Source organism: Oryzias latipes, chromosome 13, assembly GCF_002234675.1.
Source record: "Oryzias latipes chromosome 13, ASM223467v1".
In the NCBI taxonomy this organism is placed as follows: Eukaryota; Metazoa; Chordata; class Actinopteri; order Beloniformes; family Adrianichthyidae; genus Oryzias; species Oryzias latipes.
The window spans coordinates 23049436-23073974 of record NC_019871.2 but is presented as its reverse complement, the minus strand read 5'-3'; the positions used below and the strand labels follow the sequence as shown (position 1 = coordinate 23073974).

At 40.8% G+C, this 24539-nt stretch overlaps 2 protein-coding genes across 20 annotated transcripts in view; one reads left to right on the top strand and one right to left on the bottom strand.

The window, feature by feature from the left end:
* Positions 1-8504, top strand: part of mecom (MDS1 and EVI1 complex locus) — a 155406-nt gene extending 146902 nt beyond the window's left edge. For all 14 annotated transcript variants that reach the window (XM_011482827.3, XM_011482823.3, XM_011482817.3 and 11 more), the window contains 7 exons: positions 1147-1313; positions 1988-2065; positions 3176-3345; positions 4297-4441; positions 6163-6411; positions 6485-6671; positions 6765-8504. In XM_011482827.3, coding sequence (XP_011481129.1) covers positions 1147-1313; positions 1988-2065; positions 3176-3345; positions 4297-4441; positions 6163-6411; positions 6485-6671; positions 6765-6899 — 1131 coding nt within the window. In that variant the 3' untranslated portion in view covers positions 6900-8504. The remainder of the gene's footprint in view (positions 1-1146; positions 1314-1987; positions 2066-3175; positions 3346-4296; positions 4442-6162; positions 6412-6484; positions 6672-6764) is intronic.
* A 7026-nt stretch (positions 8505-15530) lies between these two features.
* The window catches only part of LOC101169224 (multiple epidermal growth factor-like domains protein 6), a 62474-nt gene continuing 53465 nt past the window's right edge, over positions 15531-24539 (bottom strand). For 5 of the 6 annotated variants that reach the window (XM_011482815.3, XM_020708409.2, XM_020708411.2 and 2 more), the window contains 8 exons: positions 23512-23640; positions 23269-23397; positions 21341-21469; positions 18813-18941; positions 18567-18695; positions 17942-18070; positions 16975-17103; positions 15531-16603 (listed from right to left, as the gene is read on the bottom strand). In XM_011482815.3, coding sequence (XP_011481117.1) covers positions 16524-16603; positions 16975-17103; positions 17942-18070; positions 18567-18695; positions 18813-18941; positions 21341-21469; positions 23269-23397; positions 23512-23640 — 983 coding nt within the window. In that variant the 3' untranslated portion in view covers positions 15531-16523. The remainder of the gene's footprint in view (positions 16604-16974; positions 17104-17941; positions 18071-18566; positions 18696-18812; positions 18942-21340; positions 21470-23268; positions 23398-23511; positions 23641-24539) is intronic. The other variant, XM_020708410.2, reaches the window with a different exon arrangement.

The window sequence follows — 24539 nt, the reverse complement described above, 5'->3', positions numbered from 1 at the left end:
CCCTGCGGCCTACCAAGACCCCCACCCCTTATTCTCCTCCTCCTCCCCCTTGGTTCTCCCTTCACTCCCCCCCTCCAGCCACCGCTCCTCCCCCATCCCGCCCCTCTCAGCACAGCGATATCATTATTACCCGTGTCTGGCCCTTGATCAGTAATGTCAACATCTTTCATATTGACGAATGTGCTGTCTGCCCACATTGTGCACAAAATGGTTTACAGCCCAGCAGTGGACATGAATCACTCCCCTGCCACACACGCACAACCACACACACTAACACACACACACCAGCATGGGTCTGACAACACTCAAATACACACACATAAAACGCGCGTGCCTGTAAGCACACACGAGCGCACCCCTGCACATAAAAACACATTACAAATACATTCCTCTCTCTCACACAAATACATATATTTCCCCCTTTAACACACATTGAAGGCGGTTAATCAACTACGACCACCGTGATGCTTATGGCTTTTTGCTGGCGTACATGCACACACAAACAAACATCTCTCCTTGGGGAGTATGTTCAAGAAGTAAATGTTCAGTTTCATTAGTAGATTGGCCGCTCTTTTTTTTTTATGTGTGTGGTTGTGTTCGTTCATTGCATGCATTGTGTGTATGATTATTGGTTAAAAAGCTGTCCTACTCCACCCGTCTGGGCAGAACACCTGCTGTTCTCTGTGCATGAAGGAAATCTTTGCATTTTTGTGCCTTATTAATCTGTCTCAAATGCACTTTGAATGCTTCCTACCTTGTACTTCACCTTGAGAAGCATTAATCTTTGATGAATGTCATATTCAAAATTCAGCCATCACCTTTTTGCCTTTCCTTCAACTAGAATGACACCTGTAAACAAGATGCATAACTCAAGCAAATGTGTTGGAAAAAACAATCCAACCTTAAATAAGAAATAAGCAACTCTACATCACAGTCTGATCAATAGTTGGATTTTGTTCCCAGTTCTCAGAGTTTGCTAAGTCTTAGTTTCAACGTTTGATAAATAAATAAAACACGTTTTTTATTTTTTAGTCAGACATGCTCAATATAATTAGGTTTTTAAGATAAATTCAGTCAAATTTGTCATTTTTTTCCTAAATATTGCTGCTTGATCCAGTCTGTCTATTCTGTCTTGTGTCTCTGCAGATGACTGCAATTGAGAACATGGCAGAGAAGCTGGAGACTTTCAACTCCTTAAAACCAGAGTCTGGGGATCTGCTGCGCACCGTTCCATCCATGTTTGACTTCAGAGCTCCACCTTCTGCACTTCCTGAGACGCTGTTGCGCAAGGGCAAAGAGCGCTACACATGCAGGTACCGGTGGTCACTGATGTGTCAAATGTGGAACAAAGATAGCAGAAGATTGCAAAAAAACAACAATTTCTGTATTTGCTGGGGATATAAAAGATACAGAAACGTGTTGAAAAATCGATCTAGCCCTGAGCAAAATGTATTTCATCTGAAGTTTATTTTATTAAGTAAACATGAGTATAAGTGTAGTGAGCATCCTACAGATTATGTACATGCAGTGTGGGAAGTAAATTAACTGAATACTTCTTCAGACTGAATTGGAACATTTTATGTTTATAATACATGGATAGTATGTAGAAAAAAAATTCTACTGAGAGTAACAGCAATATTGGTTAAAAAAACACAGATATGAATAAGATTAAGTTGGTAAAAAGGTATAAAATCTACTGTGTGCCTTTTTATGTACATGTGATGCAAACAAAAAGACCTCAAATCACAAGCTTCATTCTACCAAATTAGGTTAATTACAATTTGCTGAACGTGACTCGCGCTGAGGGATGTGTGCTGTGTTTACTAGAGATATTTTAGCCCTTTTTTACTCCAAACAATACCTGAATAATTGAAATGACTCATTTCTATTAACAACAGAGAAGAAAATAAACCAACATCCAGTATCTATTTTACATGAAAAATCTTTTGTAAACCTGGAATAAATTATTTGATATTTCCTTTTAAAGATACTGTGGAAAAATATTCCCTCGCTCTGCCAACCTGACCCGCCACCTCAGGACTCACACAGGAGAGCAACCATACAGGTAACTGTCTGAGCCTGGAAGAGATTTTGTTTGCATATACTAAACGCACAGGTTGTTCAGTTATGGTTGTGTTGCTAAGTTAGTGTGAGGCATTTCAGATGCTTGATCTTTTTTTCTCCATTGAAGAAGTAAAAACACTTTTTCTTCAGTGAAGAAATGTAAAGTTTCCCACATGTTTCGTTGCCACAGATAAAACCGAGTGGATTTGTGTTGTCTCATGCAATGAGCCCAGAATAACTGACCTACTGCGAAATAATTTGTCTCTTGAAAAATGGTGTTCGTCCACTGATGACAACACACAACGGAGGGGGAGCCGGTGAGGTCTGAGCAAAGAGGAGGGTAATGAGGAGCACAGTCCAGAGTCCACAACTATGATCATTTTTTAAGTATTGAGCCTAATTCTGAGATACTATCTTAAATAGTTATCAAACAGCTTATTTTTATTAAGCTTTTTATATTTTTGCTTAAAAGGTGAATCTTAGAGATATGCTTTGAGCTTGATTTCAACCTTTTTAGGACATTAGCATAAATATTTTTGATAGTATTCAGTTACTAATAGAGAAGAAAAAGGACTAAAAGTGTGCTGAAGGCCTGTTGAGCTTAAGGCAAGCAGAGAGACAGATGGAGGCCTCTGCAGCCTGATAGCTTACTATTTAGAATCACTGTTGTTTATTGCCGTTTTTGTTGAGATAGCCACAGGGGTTCCTGAGGGACGGCCAATCGAGCAAGCTAATTCCAGCAGAAGATGTAATCTTCTTGTATAATTTTGCATGAAAAAACCTGGCAGGAGCCCCCTAATTTTGGAGGGATTCAACCAAATCTGTTGCGTGCTTATTTTGTGAGAGAGGAACACAGTTTTTTTTTTATTGTGCTGGCGAGAGATAAGAGGCAGAACTGTTTAACCTTAAACAAGCTCCTCCATCATGTCTGGGACTTTGGGACTGTCTGAGTGTGTGTGTGTGTGTGCATCCTGCATTATGTTTTACCACAAAGAAAAAACACAAGTTCCGATTCATTATGCACTGCAGCTGGATTCAAGACAAGAAGACTGTCTGTTAGTGTTTATGTCATTTTATCAACCGTTGTAGTAATAAAAAACTCTCTCAACAGATGTAAATACTGTGACCGATCCTTCAGCATCTCCTCCAACCTGCAGCGTCACATTCGCAACATTCACAATAAAGAAAAGCCTTTCAAATGCCACCTGTGTGACCGGTGCTTCGGTCAGCAGACCAACCTGGACCGTCACCTCAAAAAGCACGAGAACGGCAATCTGTCAGGTGAGGGGGGGGGGGGGGGGGGAATAAACTCACAGCATCATCTGGAAGGACGGTTTTCATATTTTGTCAGAGGAAGTGAGCTCGCTGATTTGTGAGCTCCATAAATCCCTCTGCAGGACTGTATTGAACATCATTTAATCATAATTGGGGACAATCTCACAGGCTGGGAAATAAAGTTGTATAAATCTGCCAGCTACCATAGCAAACTACTTTTGAGCTGCTTTAATCAGCAGCACAGCTTGTGGAATTAATAGGTTGCATCACTCTGTCTGAATCAGCAGAACAAGCGGCGACAACGGGCCAGGAGCTGACAGCAGCAGGCCTCAGTCACACACACTGTACAATATATTGCATGTAATATCAATTATAAGAAATGAATAGTTGTTTTAACCTCTGGCTATTTCTTTTAAAGCCCAGTGTGGCCATCTAATAGATGGGAAAGTGTGTTTCTTCATTAAAAACCACTTTTCAGCTGTTTTTGTGAGACTTATAATAAAGTTAAGCAACTTAAAATTCGTTACGATTTTTTTTTTCTATTTTTATTTGATTTTATTTTCAGAGCAATTTATCTCTTTTGTATGGATTTGCATGCCATAATGCTACCATAACGTAAAAATAAATATGATTTTATATAAAGTAAAGACTTTAACACCTTGGTGCTGGAAAGAGCACTTTAGCAGAGCATTCTTCCAATTAGCTATGAGACTTATAGATTATGGACTATATTTGTTGTTGTTATTAATGTTTTGGATTTATGTTTTGTGTTATTATCTATAAGCTGTTTTTGATAGATCCCCCTTTGTGCAATCAATGAGTTTTATTTTATTCTATTTGCATTGCAAATCACACAAGGACTCAAATGCATTAGACAATTGTATACAGTCTCTTATTCTTAACCTTTGTTTTACTTAACCAAATAATCAATCAATAATGTATTTGATTTTCTTGCAGGAACTGCAATGTCATCGCCGCAGTCTGAACTGGACAGTAGCAGCGCCATTTTGGATGACAAAGAAGACTCCTATTTTAATGAAATCCGAAACTTTATCAGCAGCACGGGCCAAAACCAGGCGTCACCAGACCCCTCCGAGGAAGGGTGAGCTTAGCCCAGCCCAACCGCCCGCCTTTATATATAGTTTTTTTTTTTCATCACATCCACATCTTTGGAGAAAAACAACAAGCTGGGTATTATTAATTGCGAGAGCTTTTAATCTGCAAAGTTCACAACCTTTCAGAAAATAGTTGTGCTGTTTGCAGGGTTATCAGCACAAAGACTTTAATTCTAATCAGTTAGCTGCTATCAGACCAATTTTAGACGCTCAATTTTATCCCACCCAGCCAGCCTCTGGTAATAATCTCAGCATGTTTGGGGGTCCGGAGTAGAAAACAGTCACGAGGAATGACATAATCACAGCTTTTGAAATGCTGTTGAGCTCTTTACATCAGTTGTCTTTCTCCACTCGATAAAAGAAAGATCTCCAGCGCACACGGTGTTGTCTGAGCATTATGCAAATAAATTCTTGCAGCTTTGATCAGATGGGACGTGTGTGTCTGTGTGGGGGGGGGGGGGGGGGGGGTGCACTCGGCTCTACAAGTTTGTTTTCTTGTGTGTGGTGTTGATCACATGGCAGATTGTGGGGCTGCAAAGAGAGATTTGTAGATTCTTCAGGAGAATGGGATCATGCGGTAGACCCTCAGCGGGACAACTGAGGAGCAGACGGGGGAGTGTTGGTGATGGGAACGGGCGGTGGGGAGCTGCAGCAGTTAGATTAGCACATCTGGAACCAACATGTCTGCATGCAGGAAGAGGGTAGAGGGGGTGGGGTCAAAGGGTCGGCCTGTGTTTCCTTTCAAAGTGCAGCTCTCCTGACTACCCCTGATAGATACTTTATCCTCGGCAAATTACCACGTTTGAAAGCATAATTAGCGAATCTGTTTTCTTAATCATAGACTTCTCGCTCCTTCTTCTGGAGCTAGTTCCTCCTCGTGACCCTGCAAGTTTAAAGAGGCACAAAAAAAAGTCTTTTTGCTCCAGCCGTATTCTGCAGAAGGCAAGATCTTATCTGACTGAGAAGGTGCAAACGCTGGAAAAGTGGAGGAAAAAATGAAATCCTGAAGATCTAAAAATGCTGTGGCGTAACCCCTTCATGTGCTCTGTTTTCTTTCCGTCTCTTACTTTCCGTTCTCCAACTCTTTTGTGTAAGAAATGGCATGTTTGCGAGCTGACGAAAGATGTCCCAGAGTGTAATTAGTGAATCAGTCTTAATGTGGTTCCAGATGATTTACCAAATGGTGGTTTCCTGTGGCACTGAGACCCAGGGACAGATTAGGACTCAGGCAGTTTGGATAGCTGGCCCCCTCTCCCTCCACAGGGATGGAGGAATGAACCGGTTGGCAGCGCACTCATAACTCTCCCACCAAATGAGGCTGTCAGCTAAATATTTTGCCTATTAGATGACTATGAGATAGTCAGGAAAATAAACAAGGAGAGAGGCAGAGCACTCCATTTAAGTGCTGCAAGGATCAGCTCAGCGCTGCTGTGCCCAAAGGGGCCCCGGAGCCCCGATGACAAACGAGATTCTGGCTCTTCTCAGTCCAAGCTGCCACGTTCTTCCTCTGATCTGCCGCTTGTTGCTGTGTTTATTCCAAAGTTTTTCACAGTCTTTGTTTAAAACTGGCAAAGGTTCTGACAAGATCTTGTTAGAAAGCAAAAACACCTTGTTCACAGTATACACACTGAGATATTGTATGGTTCTGCATGTTTATAAAGGCACTTTCTGTCCGTGTCATAATCAAGCTATCACTCCTGATCTGCAGCATAAACGGAGGTGCGTTTGAAGAAGGGAAGCCACTGTTGTCCAGCCATGTGGAACGCGACCTGGAGGATGAGGAGGTCGAAGATCTGGGTGCTGATGAGGACGAAGAAGCAGAGGAGCCGGGCGATGGTCCTGATAAAAGTGACGCCAAAGTGCTCCCTAGCAACCTTGATGACGACATCACTCAAGACGAAATGGACTTCAGTGGAGCGAACAACTTGAAAACAAGTTGTAATACCTCTCCAATGAGGTAAAAGTGGCATTTGTAAAAATGTAAGCATAATCCTACGAGAGCGTCTCCTTATTTTCTTACCGACCTCCAGGCATGAGGAAGAGCAGGAGCAGAGCAGCTACTCAGCCTTGGATCACATTCGACGTTTTTCTGACATGCACAAGCTGGAGGAAAGTGAGCTCAGTGACAAAGATGGAGATGAGGAGGATGGATCCTTTGGCTCAGCCTCTTTGACTGAGATGGTCAAACAGCCTCTCTTTCGAAAGTCCAAGTCTCAGGTAAATCCAAACCTTCAAATGTACTCAATTCCAATGTACTCACGCAAATTATTTGACCTGGAGTTAAGTGCAGTCCATCTCATGCCTCCTTAGGCGTACGCTATGATGCTGTCTCTGGCTGAAAAGGACTCTCTCCATTCGGCCCCCCACGCCCCGGCCTCCATGTGGCACAGTCTGGCACGGGCCGCTGCTGAATCCAGTGCCATCCAATCCCTCAGCCATGTATGATGACCCTCCACTGTGTCCACTATTTTGTCTCCTGACCCCTAATCTACCATAGCACTGGGAGTACATCACTGGGGCTTTTAGCAGAGGCCCCTGATCATTCACAGAGCGACTGCTGAGCAGAACCACAGCCCATCTTGACTGCCTTACACCCTGTAGGGTCATCGGCCACATCGTCCCCAAAGCAGAGAATTACAATTGGTTTCTGGCATCACCACCAACTATGAGGTGAAAAATGCTAAAGTAATAATAACTATTTATTCTTGATTTCTGTTGAATTGCACAGCAATGGCAGCTGACACATCTGCTGGCCTACTAAGCAGATGAAAGGCAAGAACATTTTACGCCAAGTTCAGTTGTGTCTCTAAGACAGCTGCGTTTTTGGCGTAGCATGTTTCAGCTCGAGAGTCAAAGCGAGATTCCCCTCTGACCCCCGGATGTGTGCAGATGTTCCTCGTAAATGTGTGGGTTCAATAATAAAAATGGGAGGCGGGGTTGGGGGAGAAACGCTCAGATGAAACCTCGTTAAGTACAGCACTTGCAGCATTTTTCATATCACTGAAGTCGTTGAGAGAACAAACAAAAATGCGTTGAATTCAAAAGAGGCCAGTTTCCCCATCTGCGTGTGTCTGCACAATCATAGCACTGTACACAAAAGTGTCAAACAACTGTTCACCATCCTGTCCGCCTGCCTATCTGTGAAGGGATATAAATAGATTGTCTTTTTAGTGGAAGAGAAATCACATTTTTTTTTAATTTTTATTATTTTCTGAGATAATTAGCCAGTGCTGAAGTAAATTGTTGTTCTGTAAAGAGCATCTGTCTTTTTTCAAACACCCTTGAATTCATCCTAGTTTACCAACTATACCACTAAATAGCCTGAATGCTAGTCGTAAGCTTCTCCATGCTCATGTGTATTTCATTTTTAGACAATCATTTTCTTTTCCTTTTTTATGTGTTGTTGATGTTATTTGTTGTTGTATTTTGAGAATTGTATTTATTTCTTGGCAAACTGTAGTTTGTTTACTGAATAGCACTGCTCTTAGCCCAGGTGAAGGGGAGATTCCCAACTGGGCCGATCCCAGATATCAATGGGGTTTTTAGATGACATTTGAGTGCCGGATAGTATTACACATACAATTCACTCCTCGTTCGACTAATAAAACAGGTCTGAAAATAGAAATTATTTAGGTTTTTTATGGCAATTAATGATTCAAGTGTAAAAAAAGGTAAAAAATTATAATGTGTAAAATGGTAAAAAAAAAAAAAGAAAAAAAAGAAGCCAGGTCACTTCATTCTTAAGCGCATGATTGCTCTGGTAAGATCTCTACCTGACATTTTCTACAGTCGTCTGCTTGTTTTATGTTCGGTTAATCTCTTGTGCCAAACTTATGATGAATAACAAAAGACTTTCATTCATTTTCCCGTTTTATGGGGCAAGATTTCCTGTTTGTTTTTTTAATGTTCTGTTTATAATCGATTTTAAAAAGTAATCAGCGAGTTGAGGTACTCTGTTTTAATGCTTTCTACAATGTAACTGTTATGCATTTCAATTCAATACTGTGGGAGGAACAACTAAGAAAATAAAGGACTACATTGTGGATTGACACCTTTGATGCTTTCCTACTTTCTACTCAGATAACACTGTGCCTTTGTCCTCGTTACTCCCAACGTTCTTGCAGTCCTTTTGACAGCCGATCATTCTGGGCGAATTGAATTTTACACAAGTGATGTGAGTCAGGACACCACCTGGCGCTTTTTTCTGGCACTCTCATGGCCTCCAAGAGCGAGGGAGAGCCTGAACTCTGGTCTTCTTTCTTTCTCCTTGAGCCATTGGCTCACAGAGAGAGTGGGAAGCAGAGAAAGGGCTGCAGAGGGCTTGATTGTGGTAGTGGGAGCGGAGGCAGGAATGTGTCCTCTTTATTTGTGTCTGTTTGTTGGGCATGATGGATGAGGTGGGTAGATGTGATGACCTGGCTCATCGCTCAAACACTCAATAAGAGTCCCATCCTGCAGCAGGCCTCTCCATCCGGCACCCCCCCACCCCCCTCCGTCACTGCTGCCAGCCAACGTGGGTGGACAATGTGGCTGGGAGGGCTTGAGGTTCGGCAGCTCCATTGTCCGGTTAGTAGCTGGAGTGGGGGTGGCTCACAAACTGGGCATGATGCTGAAGATGGCTGGCATTGACACCCTTGGCACTCTAACATTTGGGTCATCCTCCCAAGGCCTGTCATTAGCTTTCAAGGCTCCATGGGGCGTCCAGCATTGATGAGGTCACAGAGGGTAAGGTGGCGTGGTTGAGGTCCCATGGGTCATCCAACTTTGATGAGTTCAGCTGTGTAATGTTAAGCTGAGTTGTGATCAAAATGATCAGCACATGGTTGATGATACCGTTTCAAAGAGCTATATGGACATATAACAAGAAAAAGAAATGATTAACAAAAACCTAGTAAATCTAGTAAATTTTGATAGTGAGAATGCCCTGGTTTGGATCCCGATTGGGACCTGTGTGGAGTCTGCATGTTCTCCTAATGCATGTGTGGGTTTTCTCCAAGCACTTCAGTTTTCTCCTACAGTTCAAAAGCAAGCTTCATAGGTTAATTGTTTTGTTTTTTTCAAAATTATCCCTAGAAAAGGAACCACTGGGTTCTGTTTATGGATGGATGGATGGATCGATGGATGGATTATCCAAGAGGCTTCGTCAATTCTGAATTAGCTGGTAAAAGAGCTGGTATATATGCACTCAAGGGGGAGGAGTCAGACCTGAAACTGGATGGTATTGTCAACAATGTTTCCGGGTCGTTAAGAGTCCTTTATCCTCAACTGGGGGTTGGGGAGCCAGTGACTTCCTCCCCAAACTGGTCATCTCTTTCAGCTGTTAACGACCCTGGTGGAACTGGTTCGGTTTGTTTTGGTTTCAGAACACTGCCGTAGATGGATGGAAGAATAAACCTGAGACCACCATTCTTATTAAGGTTTATCCTTCTTGACAAAGATGCCTTCTTTCACTGTGAAAGAAGCCAGCCATCTCCTCCCCCATGAGGGCATATATACCAGCTCTTTTACCAGCTAATTCAGAATGGACAACGCCTCTTGGATAAGAGGTGAAATGTCTTCTAACTTTAAAAACTGAGTCCAGATGACAGCCCCTAAACCTACTACTATGATGGAATCAACCGGGATGAATGACAGTCTTCATACAGTAGACATATTTAGGCCTTATTGTTGTAAAATTTAATTCACAGTTCTTTTATTTTTTTTCTGGTGGGTTGTGAGACTGCGTTTCCACACTGACAGCCAAAGCACATCACAGCAAATGACGACTGAAACAATCTGGCAGAAGCATCTCAGTTGCCCTGGTTCTGCTGCAAGTAAAACAGGCCATGTAATCACCTGTGTAAAACACACTAATACTCAAGGCTGAAGGTATTACCTCCTAAAAAGAACAGCAAAATGCTAGGAAAGGACTGCTCAGAGGAAAATGGAGTGTTTCTATGAATGAAGTGAAGTGGTACAGGGTGAGTTTGGCAACTTAGCAGTATGTGCCGTTCCTTCACCCATTCAGTCAACCTTAATTAACACCTCTAGTGGCACCACCAATGCATCCTGCGACACTTCAGCAACACTTTGGGATCAGATACTGCTGTCGTTAACTCCAAAATGTTCATAAAGAGCCCAGTGTGTCGCAAAGTGTGGCTGGCAGGTCCTCACAGAAGCGTATCAAGGTCAGGTTAGCAGCTACGGAAGTCGAATTACTTATTAGGCTTTAGTTAAATGAGAACAGTGCATGTCTGTTTATGTGTGTGCGTCCCGGGGGACTGGATCCCCAAGCAGCTGTGCCCCTACAGAGCGTGCACGTGGTCCTGTGGACACTCTGGGTGTAGCACTCTGAGGGCCTTGGAGCCACTCGGCTAATGGGGTAGCTGGCACAGCCTCAGAATCCATCAGGCCTCATTACAGGTCCCGCTGCCTCCCCTCCTCTCCTCACTTCTCACCCAAGCCCTTCCTTCCTTTGCTTTGCCACCCATCTACATGGCCAAGTCTGTGTGGCATGTAACTGCCCCGGCCCGCTCGCTCAAGACATACATCATATCCTGGAGATGGCCATCGCAGCTGGCAGCTCTCACACTGATTGACTTGGCACCCTTGCTGACTAAGGGAAGCATTCAGGAGGGGAAGGAGGCAGCACAGAAGGGTGAGGGGTCTGTACTCTGCGATGAGAGGTTGGTATGGAGAGGTACTTAGCGACAGCTGGCAGAAGTGGGAGTTGTATATCTTAGTGTTTGGGTGGGGAAACTACACAAATCACCACATCCAGATTAGTTGTGTTTACAGTTATGGTGGCACCTCCTGTGTCTGAAACCTCAGTAGAGTTTTTTGTTTTTGTTTTGTTTGTTCCCTGACTTCTGTGCCTATCGTGTGTCTTTTTTGCCCCTCCGTCCTCTCAGAAAGCAGGTCAGTTTAAAGTTGTGGTTCGGTTACACAGTTCGTTTTCCTCCCTGGAAGATCATCAGTGTTATTGATGGACACTCGAAGTGGTTCCACAGAACAGGGCAAAGCAGGTTTCCACATGGTTTTAATATGACGAGTGTAATCAGGACAGGCGTGGTGGGAGAACCACTTACAGCCTCCTTCTCTGCTCATGGATGAGATGAGAAAATAACTCGTCAGGCCATTAACTCTGAGCTAAAAAAAGAAAAAGAGCTTTGAGCGTGGGGTTTTAATCCTCCTGGAGCAACATGGACATTAATTATGAGCACCAGTGCTGCACTGTTGGACTCCTGATGCACATTGTCCAATTATTTATGTGCACTTTTGATTTCGAATTCTCATGCTCTATCCATGTCAGAGCTCCACCTAGTGGCAGATAGAGAAAATGTGTTTTTGTGCTGTAGTGGTGGACACCAATTGCTTATTTTTATAACAAGTGATGATTCTTACGGAAGATCAACGCCAGGTCCGGGCACACTCAACGCAAATAAATACATCGGCTGAAAACCAGAGCAGAGCCATGGGTGTGAGAGTTTTTTATGATACAGATCTTCTGTGCAGTTCTTAAATGTAACATTTATTTTTTCAGCCAACAATCACACAAATGGTGCAAGACTTGTTGAAATGTCTCAGTGCCCCTCTCCCACCCTTGCTCGAACTTTCGTCCCTTTATCTGAAAAAGACAGCTTTGTCAGCTGGAGTTCAAAACACCAAGGCCTTCTGGGAGATCTGGTTCAACACAGAGGGGCAGAAATTATCTCTGGGACATGAAACTGTGCTTGTAAAGTGATAGAATCTCTTTTACAAAGAGTGGCGTATGCTTAATTACAGCAAAAAAGTACCCACGATGCGATCTGACCCTTCACGGGCTATTTCATTGCGAGTTTCCGGAGCCTCACTTTTTTTCTAGCTCCTGATAAGCGAGCGTGCGTAGGACATGGTTTGGATAATGAGTCAGCGGACAGTTTGACTGTTCAGCACATTTTTTAAATGTGTACTTACAATTTAAAGGGGGAAAATGTTGAGATAGACTTACATGCATGCAAATAAAGTCAAATAAAAGGATGCTAGCCACACAGTCAGGTATTTAAGCATGATAGTGTGGAATGTTCACCTTGGGTTTTTCTTAACCCATTTAGGGAGCTTGTTTTGATATGTTTTGGCCTGTCAGGCTATCATTAGCATAGCTAATCACCTAGTTTTGCGCCTGGCTGATACTGCAGTGCAGTGTCCACCCAAAAGCTCGGTGGATGAATGGTCCCTCTGGGCCGCTGTGACTGGAAACAGGTGTGTGTCATCAGAAGATGAAGGCCCAGCCGATAAACATTATTGGAGAACATCTGCTGCTTGTCACAACACAAGGCAAACGGCAGTGCTCCACTATCCATCAGCTGGAAGGAGGTTGTGCAGACACTTGGGAGCCTGCTCCACCGTCCACTAGTGAGGCAGTCACCCATCACTCACCTCAGGGATGCTGGATGAGGGGGACACGCACACCCCAAACCATGGCCGCCTTTGGCCAAAGTGGGGGAAAATGCTCCAATGATTTTGAAAAATGCTTTGAGAAGAATGCATTCGCTCTCTGATGCCCCCCCCCCCCCCCCCCCAAAAAAAAAAAAAAAACACGCAGGCAACGCCACAGCACAGGTGCTTTGAACGACCATCAGGGAGGCAAACACGACCTTGATGGCTGAACTTCTCTGAGCTGATGAAAGATGTCTGCTGGTAGCATTGCAGGAATATGTCTGATGTATCCACACGCATGAGATGAAAACGGTCTCACTACTCTCTTTCCAGTAGCCGTACCTTACTGTTCCCTCCCGCAACTGACTCACAAACCACAAATCAATGCAAATATGTGCTCTGCAATTTCAAAACATGTGCATCTGTTTTTATTTGGATTACAGATTAATTTCTCTCCAACAAAACACTCAGTGGAGTTTTTGATTTGCAAATAAATTACATGAGCAGTTTTCACCAAAAGATCCTCAAAAACTGTGAAACCAGTATACACTATAACAGTAGATAACAGTAGGAAAATAAAGTTTCTTGTACGACTTCTTATTTCATACATTAAAATAATTTAACATTTTTCTGAACATTTATGGAAACATTTTTTCTACATATAAAGAAGAAAAAATAGAAAAGGAACTGGATTTTTTTTTATTTTTGATTGGGATCTGTCACATCTTTTACATCTAGAAAAATCTCACAATTTCAATTTCTGTCCATAAAATAATATGTTTAAAGTAAAAAAGTATTAATATCTGGATATGGAGTATATTTTAAAAACCTATCCATATAGTGGTGGGCTTACAGCTACATTTGTGAGGATTTTACAGGTTAGATGGGTGGTTCTTCTTCTGTTTTATGGCATCTTTTTTTTTTTTTTAATTTAGTTTGGGTTTTGCTCATGTTCTGTTTTCCTTGTCAGTCTCGCAGGTTAAGGTTGATCATCATCCACAGCTGTATTCATTTAAATAATGAGCTCAGAGTATATAAATGGTTTGCAGTGCGTCCTGGTCAGATCATCTTCTCTGTCGTCCTTTTTTGTTTTTCTGTGGGGTTTGTGGCATGTTTAGAGTTTTTTTTTGTGTGTGGATATTGTATTTTATGTATAATTTTTAATTACAGGTTTCTGCCCCCAAGCCAGGTTTTCTCCATTGGTTTGGCTCATTTCTTCAAACAGAAATTACATTCTCAAAACAACATGGTCAAACCTCCAAACCACTTGGCAATTGTTCACAACAGAATGTAATTTCTCATTAATTTCATCAAATTGCAAATGTCTTAGTACATGTCTCAATGTCTCAGTTGTTGTTTCCCTTTTGGCTTTTTCCCATCAGACCACGAACGAGTCGCATGGTAAACTTGGGAATGTTTTACGCCGGATGCCCTTCCTGACACAACCCTCTCAAAGCAACCGGGCTTGGGACCGGCACAGAAGTAGAGAAGGGAAGGCAAACACGGATTTGAACCCTGGTTTCACGGACGGAAGGCGCCGCAAACCAGCACGAGCTAAACACCTCATTGTCTCAGTACATCTTTACAATTGATTAAATACAGGTAGCCTACATTTAGCACAATTTCCAAGTGAATAGATCTTGTTGATCTAAACTGATTGATTCTCAGTCTAATGGTTGTTCACTCCAAAATGAGTCAGCATCTTTTCATTGTGCAAGTCATCACATGCACAATAGTCTGTTCAATTGTCAAAATTAGTCAAGAACATAATACCTTGAATACGATATATGAATCCCTTGAAACATTTGATACATTTATTGTTATTTTGATTTGATCCCTGAAAATGAGAGAGGTCTCTCAGCACCTCACCTAACACTATATGTTATTGTTTGGGACAATGTGAATTTCCATCGTGGCCCGCTCATCAGGGCCTGGTTCACTACTCATCCAAGGATGGTCAGAGTGTTCCTACCACCTTACTCTCCTTTCCTCAATCCTATTGAGGAGTTTTTCTCCGCCTGGATGTGGAGAGTGTATAAAAATCAGGCTCAAGATCAGAGGTCCCTGCTCCATGCAATGGATGCTCGAGTTTATATTAATTTGGGAACTAATGAATTTTCCGAATTTTAAGGATATATAATATTTTTTTATTTACATGTGTTTGCGTTCCACCTTCAATACTTTGAGGTCTCATAGAAAAAATGGAAGTCTTCAGCAAAATTCAGTATGGGATGCTAAGAGTTGCAAATAAACGGAACCGATACCAACGGAAAGAACTCATTTTGAAAGTGAAACACGAAAAAAAATTGAGAAAAACTTTGATCAAAGAAAATAAAAATATTATGACTATAAACATTTTTTAACAGTTAACGGGCATTTTTTAAAACAGTATAAAATTTGGACAACCTCATTTGACAGTCTAGATTTTAACTATTTCCCAATTTACACATAATGAAAATAAGTCTGTGGGAAGATTTGAAATAAAAAAAAATCCTTTATAGATAAGAACATGTGAGATGGTTCTAGGATGCTGAAGAAATGAAAACTCCCCCCAGAACAAATGAAAGCCTCTGTAAGCCGAAACAAGTGTTTACAAGCTGTGATTCTTGTCAAATGGGGATTTACTGTGTACTCGGCATGAAGATGACTGAAACATGTGCTCCAGATCCTTTTAAATTCTTCATTTATTATTATTTACTCTTACAAACATGGAAATGAAAATGTAGGCCTGCCCAAACACTTGAAACACATCTTTAACATTTAGAATTTATTGCTTCCAGTTTTACAAAAAAAGGTTTTAGTTACTTTTGCACCAGAAATGCCACAAACTTTCCAGGCCATGATGATAAAGGGAACAGACCTGAGCAAAACGGTTGCTGGAATGCAGCGTAACAGTAAACGTTTAAGGATGAGTAGGAATACATTTAAGAATCAGAAGTCTTGAAACACGAATGCAGAAAACCGTTTCAGGCTGAGCAAAGAGAAGAGTTCAGAGATACAAATTGTTAAAAACGATATCTTAAATAAAAATAAAAAATCCTTAACCTCTATAAATTAACATGTAAATGTCACATGCATGAAAATGTAATTCTCAATTAAAGTTCTAAGGCTCATATTAGCAAAAGTTTTCTTCTGCTGAATAGAAACTTTGCTTATGTTAACCACAATTTCACAACTTTTCCTGTTTAGTTTCCCCAAAAAAATAAAATGTTCAGTGAAACACAAGCTGCTATTTTTTCTCCAGTAAATTTTCTTTTAGTCTGTCTATAAAACCACATTCTGGTAGTGGTCACTCTGGGTCACAGGTTTTGTCAGCATGCTTTTAAGAGCCTGAACTCTTACAAACCTGTCAAGTATCAAAAATGATCCCTTTTAAATCAAGAACAGTAACAATTGTGAGGCGAGTGTCTCCATTTCTAGAAAGCCGGAGCAACTTTGGCCTTTAAATCTTCAACAGACTGGGTGAGCTTTGAGTTTTTGGTCCTTTGAAGAAGTCTCACATGCCTGGTCCTGTGCTTGATTGTCTAGACCTTCCTTCCAGCTAAGTGATTGAGTGCCAGTCTGAACGCTGAGCACCCGCTCCACAGACCAACATCAGCTTTCCGAGGTTAATTAGAGTGATGCTTTGCCAACCCAGGTCCTACTTTTCAGGAGTTTGCACCTTTGCTTGAGTCATGGGGCCTTGCTGCCTCCTCTTCTTCGTCTGCGACTTTCAGAAAATCTGGCTGCCCCTGAAATTTGGTGTGGAAATGCTGGAAGAGAAAAAGACATCAGCTCTGTTTGAAAATCAAAAGCAAATGTCAAGTTTCTTTTTTTTTGTTGTTTTGAGGAGAGGTTACTCCTATAAGGTCCCCCGTGTGCTCAGCTTTCCAGCTTTGAGGAGGTAAAATGAAGACAGCTTCGAGGCAGGCGTCACGCTGCGCACAGATTAAAATAACTGTCAGGAGGAAAGAGACACTATTGAGGAAGACAGGGCGACGGCCAGAGTGATGGGGCTCAGGCAACGTTTCGCCAAAGCTGGTTGGACTTTGCAGCCAGTAAACTGGCAGGTCTGTCATTTTTGCGCATGAAGCTTCAGAAGTAGGTGTAGAGGTGTGAGGGGGCAAAAAGCACTCAGATTTACCTTCAGTACAAACTGGGCCAATCCAATTGAGCGGACACATGCATCTGCCACTAACCCCGTCACAGCGAGCGCTGTGGGAACAGTGACACTGTAGGGAGCAGTCCGGTCCAAAATGGTCTCCATTGCAGTCTAACAGAGAAGACAGAAAAAAATATGTTTATTTCCACAACAAGGACAATAAAATCCATCATCTTTTTTATCAGGATTTCACTGAAAAATTTGTTGTTCAGCTTTACAGTTCTGTTTTTTTCCCCTTTTTTTACGACGTAACTGCAATTATACCATGAACATGACTCTGATTGGCTACAGGATGTCAATTAAAAAGTTATATTGGACACTTAAAAAAGAAGTTCTGGTCAAATAGCCTGAATGTTTTATATTATGGTGCTGGCCTAAACACCAGTTTCTAACTGGAACAACAGAAACTTGGAAATTGGCTCTATGATGGACACGACGGTCTCTAATTTTACCATCAACAATCTTTTTGCTTGATCTTCTTTTTGCTTGATACAGAGTAAAAAAGTAATCTTCTTGTGAAAAACAATTCAGCTAAAATTAACAAGATTAGGGAACTAATATTTGATTTAAAATGTATTTCTTTAGTAAGTGACAATGGCATACGCAGGATAATGCCCTTGGAGGTGTCAGTTATCAGAAATATATTCATAAAAGTCCATTTATTTCTGATAAACCTCCATTAGCAATATTCCTTACATCTTAGCAGTTCTTCAGTTTTGCACCTCCTTCCTGTGCTTCCTCTGAGCTACAAAAGATGTGCTTAAGATCTTTTTCCCTTCAATCTAAATGAACAAAAGTCTTCTGACTGGATTTGGATCCATAAACTCTTGTTATTAAAGTCAGACTGGAGTTGTATTTAAAAAAAAAGAATTTAATTTTTTGCAAGTTTTATGAAAGTCAAAAGGCAGTCATTATAGAAGACATGATGGTTCTCTGAGGGTGCTATTACGTTTTTCACATCGTTGTCCTGTCCGTCCAGGGGGGCACAGGCACCGTCCCGTTTGTGGGTCACATGGAGCCTCATCAGCACAGTCGCACAACTGAGCACAGCCCGCTCCAAACCTGCCAGCTTCACACCCTGCCAACCAAATCACACACACTCATTGTTTTCTGTTGCTCCATCACCCTTTCCCTTGTTCACTGAATAGTTGACTCCCAAGCTTCTATGTTTTAATGTTTGTCACACGGAAAATGTTTATGATCAAATTTAAGTATGAGACATAGATTAAACCTACATGGCCCTTTGTGAAAAAGTTATCTTAGGACTGACTTATCAAAGTCTGTGTCATCAAAATGTCTGTGTGTGATGCATGGGCCTGCAGCTGGTCCTATGATGCTCTCTCCTAACTGTGGCCAAAACTCCAAGACTCAAGACTCAAAGACCAAGACACCTGGGAAGCTTTTAAAATTCCCAAACATGAGTGCAAACATGATGGTTTCTAATAAAAACTCATCTTTTCTAACAATACTGTTTCCAGTTCATTTTAATGTCACCTAAACCTATAAAACCTATAAAAAATGCAAGTTTTTTTTATCATTTGATTTTTGGTAGCCAGATTTAAAAAAGCACTCACTTCTTTGACACTGTGGGCCATGGTAGCCTGGTGCACAGATGCATTTTCCTGTCACATGGTCACAATCTTGCCCCGTCTTGCAGTAACATGCATGGGAACAGTTCACTCCATGATATCCTGAAGGACACGCTGAAAGAAACACAAAGCAACACAGGGTAAAGCTACTCTTCTTAGAGAAAAAAAGTGTCATCTAGTGTCACAAATTTTAGTACTAAATTTTGTTAATAAGAGCGAAGTTCTGCTTACTGTGTTGACAGGTGAAGCCATAGTACCCAGCAGCGCAGCTGCAGCTGCCTGTAAAACGATCACAGGTCCCATTGTTGAGGCATTGACAGTCTTCTGCACAATTCAGCCCATACTTGCCCTGCGAACAGGCTACAAAAACCAGAAAACTGTTATTTGTGCAAGTAATAACAGAATCTCTAATGTTCATTTTCAATTAAATAAAAATGTAAATGGTGCTGAAGGAAAGATGGGAACTAAAAGTGGGTTTAAAACATGGATTTATTGATATCAACTCTATCTTTGCTTCAAAAATCAATTTCAATTAATTAAATTCCTTTAAATGATTTTCTTTTATATGGCCTATATATCATGCTTTTCAGAGTGAAGGATATCCATGTATATGATAATATATTACCTTTGGCACACTAAATACTATTTTAATGAAATATTAGTTATTTTTGCAGCTCATTTTCTTACCTGAAAGTAAGACGACTCGATGTCTGAGGCACAGGCTTTCACTCCTTGTCGGTGACACCCATTTCTTGGCATTAACCTAGAGTCGGCCTCGGCAGCGTGTCTGCGCTTTACCCACGAAAACAAACATCCAAGCCTTTGCAAAAATGGATGTGCAGATTGTGCACATTAAAGGAAAGCCTCCTGGCGATCACCGCTAGCTCAGCAGAAAAAGTATGGGTGTGTGATTTTTAGCCTGGGGGCGGTGCTGCCAGCGCAGTTTCTTCTGTTCCCCACTTTGTGACATCACAATGTGAGAACCCACTTGTTTTCATAGATTGGGAGGGTTTTTAACCCTTGTGCTATCCTAGGCACTTTAACATTGGGAGTTGGGTCATCTAGACCCCACAAGACAGTGCTCTGAACCTTTTTCTTCAATGATTTGTGATCTTCACTGGTGTCCATGGATTACATGAAATCCTCTTCACTCTTATCCACCTTTGTAGGGATAAGTAGGGACGTGGTAGGGAGAACACGTCAATGTAAGGGTGGGGTTTTCTAAGATAGCACAAGGGTTAAAATAATACTCAGAAATATGTGAATCGATCAAAATACAGGTTTGGGGTTGTTTTTCATGAAGAATGAAAATTATAATCCACTTTAAAGCTTTAAAAGGTTGATTTTCATGATATAGGTCCTTTAAAGTAACTTTTTTTCAAGCTAAAAACTGCTTTCAGTTAGATTTATTGCAGGACATTGTCACTGCTTAATAAACAAGTTTTAACTGTTATTTAGTTCATGTAACTAGTTGTATGACAATTGTCTTTAGTCAAGTTTAATGAAATCTAAATTGAATCCTTTCTGTGTTTTTGCAACCAGTCCTAATGTCAAAATGCATTTAACAAAAATATCTGCAAATTAGCAACAAAATATGGGACTAAAAATGTTGTTGTTTACCTTCCAGCATATCCCCTCAGGGATCACCACAGCAAATCAGCTTTCACTGTTTCGCACAGGTGGTAAGGCAGAGATTTTTATGATGGATGCCCTTTCTGACACAACCTTGTGCTTTATCCGGGCTGGGGACCGGTGTAGGTACCATAACCGTTCAGCCTGGAACTTCCGTTCAGGGTCCTTTCGATTGAAGGTAACGTCACACTACGGTATCCCCACTTGGACAAACTACGTAGCGTCGAGATCTGCTTGGGCTCCACAAATTTTCATTTCACGTTCCTTTTTGTAACCTAAAGTTATTTTCCGTCATAAATTGTGTCTGACAATATTCTTTGTAATTTTTATAAAGAGATTTTGCCACAATCCGGTTGTTATTCCAGTTTAAGTTCAATGGCTGAAAATGTTGTTAGCACGGCTAAATGTTGTTCTTCTGGGTCCGTTCTGCCAATAATAAACCAATGGGCGCAGGGATTAAAATAACTATAAGCAAACATTCATTTAATAATAATCATCATAACAATACTAAAGGCAAGTTTAGAAAACAATCTCGCTCGATGTCGGAGCTCTGTGTGTTTACAACAGACTTCATAATATTTTCTTCTATGGTAGTATCGTAATTTGTCCAGACCAATCACTGTCTGACACGTCATCGGACCAACGTATAGCCAATCACATAATGTGATGTCAGCATAAGTACCAGGACCCCCAACGGAAGTTCCAGGCCGAACGGTTATGGTACCTACACCGGCACAGGGACTTGGGCCACCTTGTGCCTACATAGTTAGGCAGTAGCGCAAAGGTTCTTTCCCAAGGACCCACACTGGATGAAGCTCACTGTGCCACTTGTATGGGACAAAAATTAATGCACAGTAAAAAAACAAATTGCAGTTGTTTGGAGACAGCACTGCTGGTAGTACATTTTTTAAATAACTGCAAATTTTAATAATGTTCAAAGAAGATTTCACAGCAAGGATTTTCATTTGTTGACTGTATGTTAAGATAATGGGCTGCAAATTTCAAGAGTTTTTCTTCTTTTGGGGAAACTTTGTCTGAAAAGCTTAATTCGCAAAGATAAAGCCAGTTCCCAGTAAAAGAAAAAAGAATGCAGTCTGGACTGTGGGGCTTTGGGAGGTAAAGAATACCTGTGTCGCAGCGAGGTCCAATCCAGCCCAGTCCGCACTTACAAGAGCCATCAACAGGATCACATAAAGCCCCGTTCTGACAGCTGCAGGCGTTCCTGCACTGCGGGCCGTAGCGTCCCCTCGGACATGCTGAAGAAATGTTGGGAAAACCCCATTACAAGACAAGAGCTGATGACTTTACTGAACATCCATCAAACCAAAGGGTGTGTGCTCTATCTGTCTCAATCACACACATACACACACTGCTCTACTCACTCTTAAATTTATTTTAGCAAAAGCTCATTACAGAGATGGCAAAGTAGGCTAATTTGGCGCTGATATCAAAGAATAATCATGTTTCTATGGGTAATTTCAACCCAGGAAAACAAAAAGCTGATTTTTTTTCCCTGTTTATTTATTTGCTTTCTTGCCAAATTCAGCGATACGGAACACGGAGAATGAGCTACTTATAGTTTTCTGTAAACATTCAACAAGAGGAACTTAAGAGGTGGTGCATTCAAGTACATAGAGGAGGCTAACGAGAGAACTTTTAGTGCTAGCAGTCTGGAAAGCCCCTGTTTGCAATTCAGCTGAATTGCTGATAAAGGGGGAAGATAACAGAAGCTCGGCTCTTTCTCTGTTTCCCGGGAATAAAAGCCCTGTGATCATCAGAGACTATACTCTGAGGAAATGGAGAATTTGTTCCTTAAATATACAGTGAAAAACGTTGAAAACTACACCCTTGTTTTGGTGGTTGTTTCTCACTCTCTGGTGAGGTCTCTAGTTTCTAAAGAACTCATTAGAGCCAGTGGTTCCAAATGATGCATGTCAGCCTCAGCGCTGGCTCTGTTTACTCACGAGAACTGTAAAAAGATAAAAGGGTGAATTAAAAAGTCTGGATTGAAATCCATGATAAAGCTTCCCTCAAATTTGAGCAGTTATTACTTTTTGTTTCAGACCTTCAGATGTGTTGACCTTAAACTTGATTTTACCACACACATTTGTGTACCTCCAATACATTACGTGCAACCATAAAACCACATCCTGTTTATTATCCACCCTGCAATATGCTGGGTCAAATTGACCCAATTTAAAAAGTAAAATCTAAACTTTGACTAAGAAGCTTTGTTGGAAATCATTCTTATTATTTTATTTTATTATTTATTGTTATTTTTGTTGTTTAAGCTCTGTTGACATGTATTTTTCTTTTATTTTTACTTTTGTTAATTTTATGTTGGAAAAAGTATTATTAAAAAAATAAACAGTAATAATAATAACAAAGAAATCTGCTTGACTTACTTAGTGTGATTACATAAACATAATAATAACCATATGAATATGCATTTATCAATTCATCCTTCATATTCAAAATACAAAGCTACTTTTGGGTCGATTTGGCCCGGCAGTCAAAATAGAAGCTTAAAACACTAGGAAAAATCAAATACTGTTGTGTTGCAGCCACGCCTCTGTCAGTCTGCCCCAGGGCAGCTGTGGCTACAACCATAGCTTACCATCACCAAGTATGAATGAGGAGTGAATGAATAATGGACACAATGTAAGCACTTTGAGTGTCATGAAAAGCGCAGATAAATCCAATCCATTATTATTATTATTATTATTATGTTTTTATGAGACACCTTTGTCTCATACATGCATGTGTGGGCAGATATGTGTGCACATGCTTTATTATCCTCATTGCACCATGATGTGTTAACAGTTAAGGACATCCCTGAACTTAATATTGTTTGATGGTTAATAAAGAAGTTAATGATGGGATTTACATTTTTTTCTGGGGGGATTCTTTTAATTTTATGACTCTTTTGTATAACTAAATATATCCTGGGTCAGATTTACCCAGGAACATCAGTGTTTTTCCTCAGAAACAAACAAAACGGGAGATGTACTAATTGTTAAAAACCAAAATGATAAGTACTGCTGCCTAATTTTACCTTGTTGGCAGGTCATCCCCATCCTGCCGGGGCCGCAAATACACCTCCCCGTTGCTGGGTTGCACTGCCCACCTTCTCCACAGAAGCACTGCTTGACACAGTTCCTCCCATAATATCCCTGAGGACACCCTGCAGAAATACAGTTAGTGACACAAACATGCCAAAGTTAATGAGGAATTCATCCACATTTGATAGGCCCTGTTGATTCATCGATTACAACCCAGCTCATCGTTTTGTACCTACTTCTGCTGCAGTAAGCTCCAATGTAACCAGGGGAGCAGTAACAAGCCCCGGTCCTCGAGTCACAAGAGCCTCCATTGATGCAACTGCATCTGGACTTACAGCCTGGTCCAAAAGAACCCGCTGGGCATCCTGGAGAAGAAGCAGAAAAACAGGACAATATGAAAAAATGTTATAAACTTAGAAGTGACAAAAGTGTTTTTCAAGCTAAGTGTTAGATCTGGGTTTAAAGGCCAGATTTACAGACTTTAATAGCAAAATATTTCTGCCAACTTGAAAACAAGCAAAATATAAACATAATAGATATTTCAGCAAAGAGCAAAGCCAACAAATTGAAAAGAACAGAAATAACATCTTAGAACAGAACTCAGACATCAAAATGTTCAAGGTGATTTATACTAATTTCAATGTCAATTTTACATGTATCTGTTAAAAAGAAACAGTCCAATAACTGTCATACAGTACAATAACCTGCCGTGATAAAAAAAAAACATTCTGCATCAGCATTTGAAGACCAACAACTCCATGTGAGAACCTATGCTGACTGCCTTTCACTTTAAATCTTATCTTATGAAATAGGTGATCATTTTTGATGATTGTGAATATAATTCCTGAAGGCTCTGTCTAAACATTAGAACATTTTTTTTAATCTGTGTAAATTGTAATTTTTTAATGTAATATATTTGGTTTAAACATGTTCGTTCCTGAATGGAACCTTAAAAGACCACTACTATTACTGATGTTAGCCTGCTAAATGTAGCAAATTTGTAAATGATTATAGATTTGCAAAGGATAATTACTTTTTATGTTAAAAAGCATGTGGGACTATTGATCTGAAGATATGCCAAAGTAATAAGTTTTACTTTAATGTTTAAGATTGGTTATTTCCTAATTGCAGAAAGCCTTTTTATGGTGTGATGGCTGCAGCTAAATGCTACACTCAGAACATGTTGTATTGACTAAGAAAAAGTTTCTTTTGCACTTGCAATGTCTTGCATATCTGAGAAGAGAGCACTTTAATATACACAGTC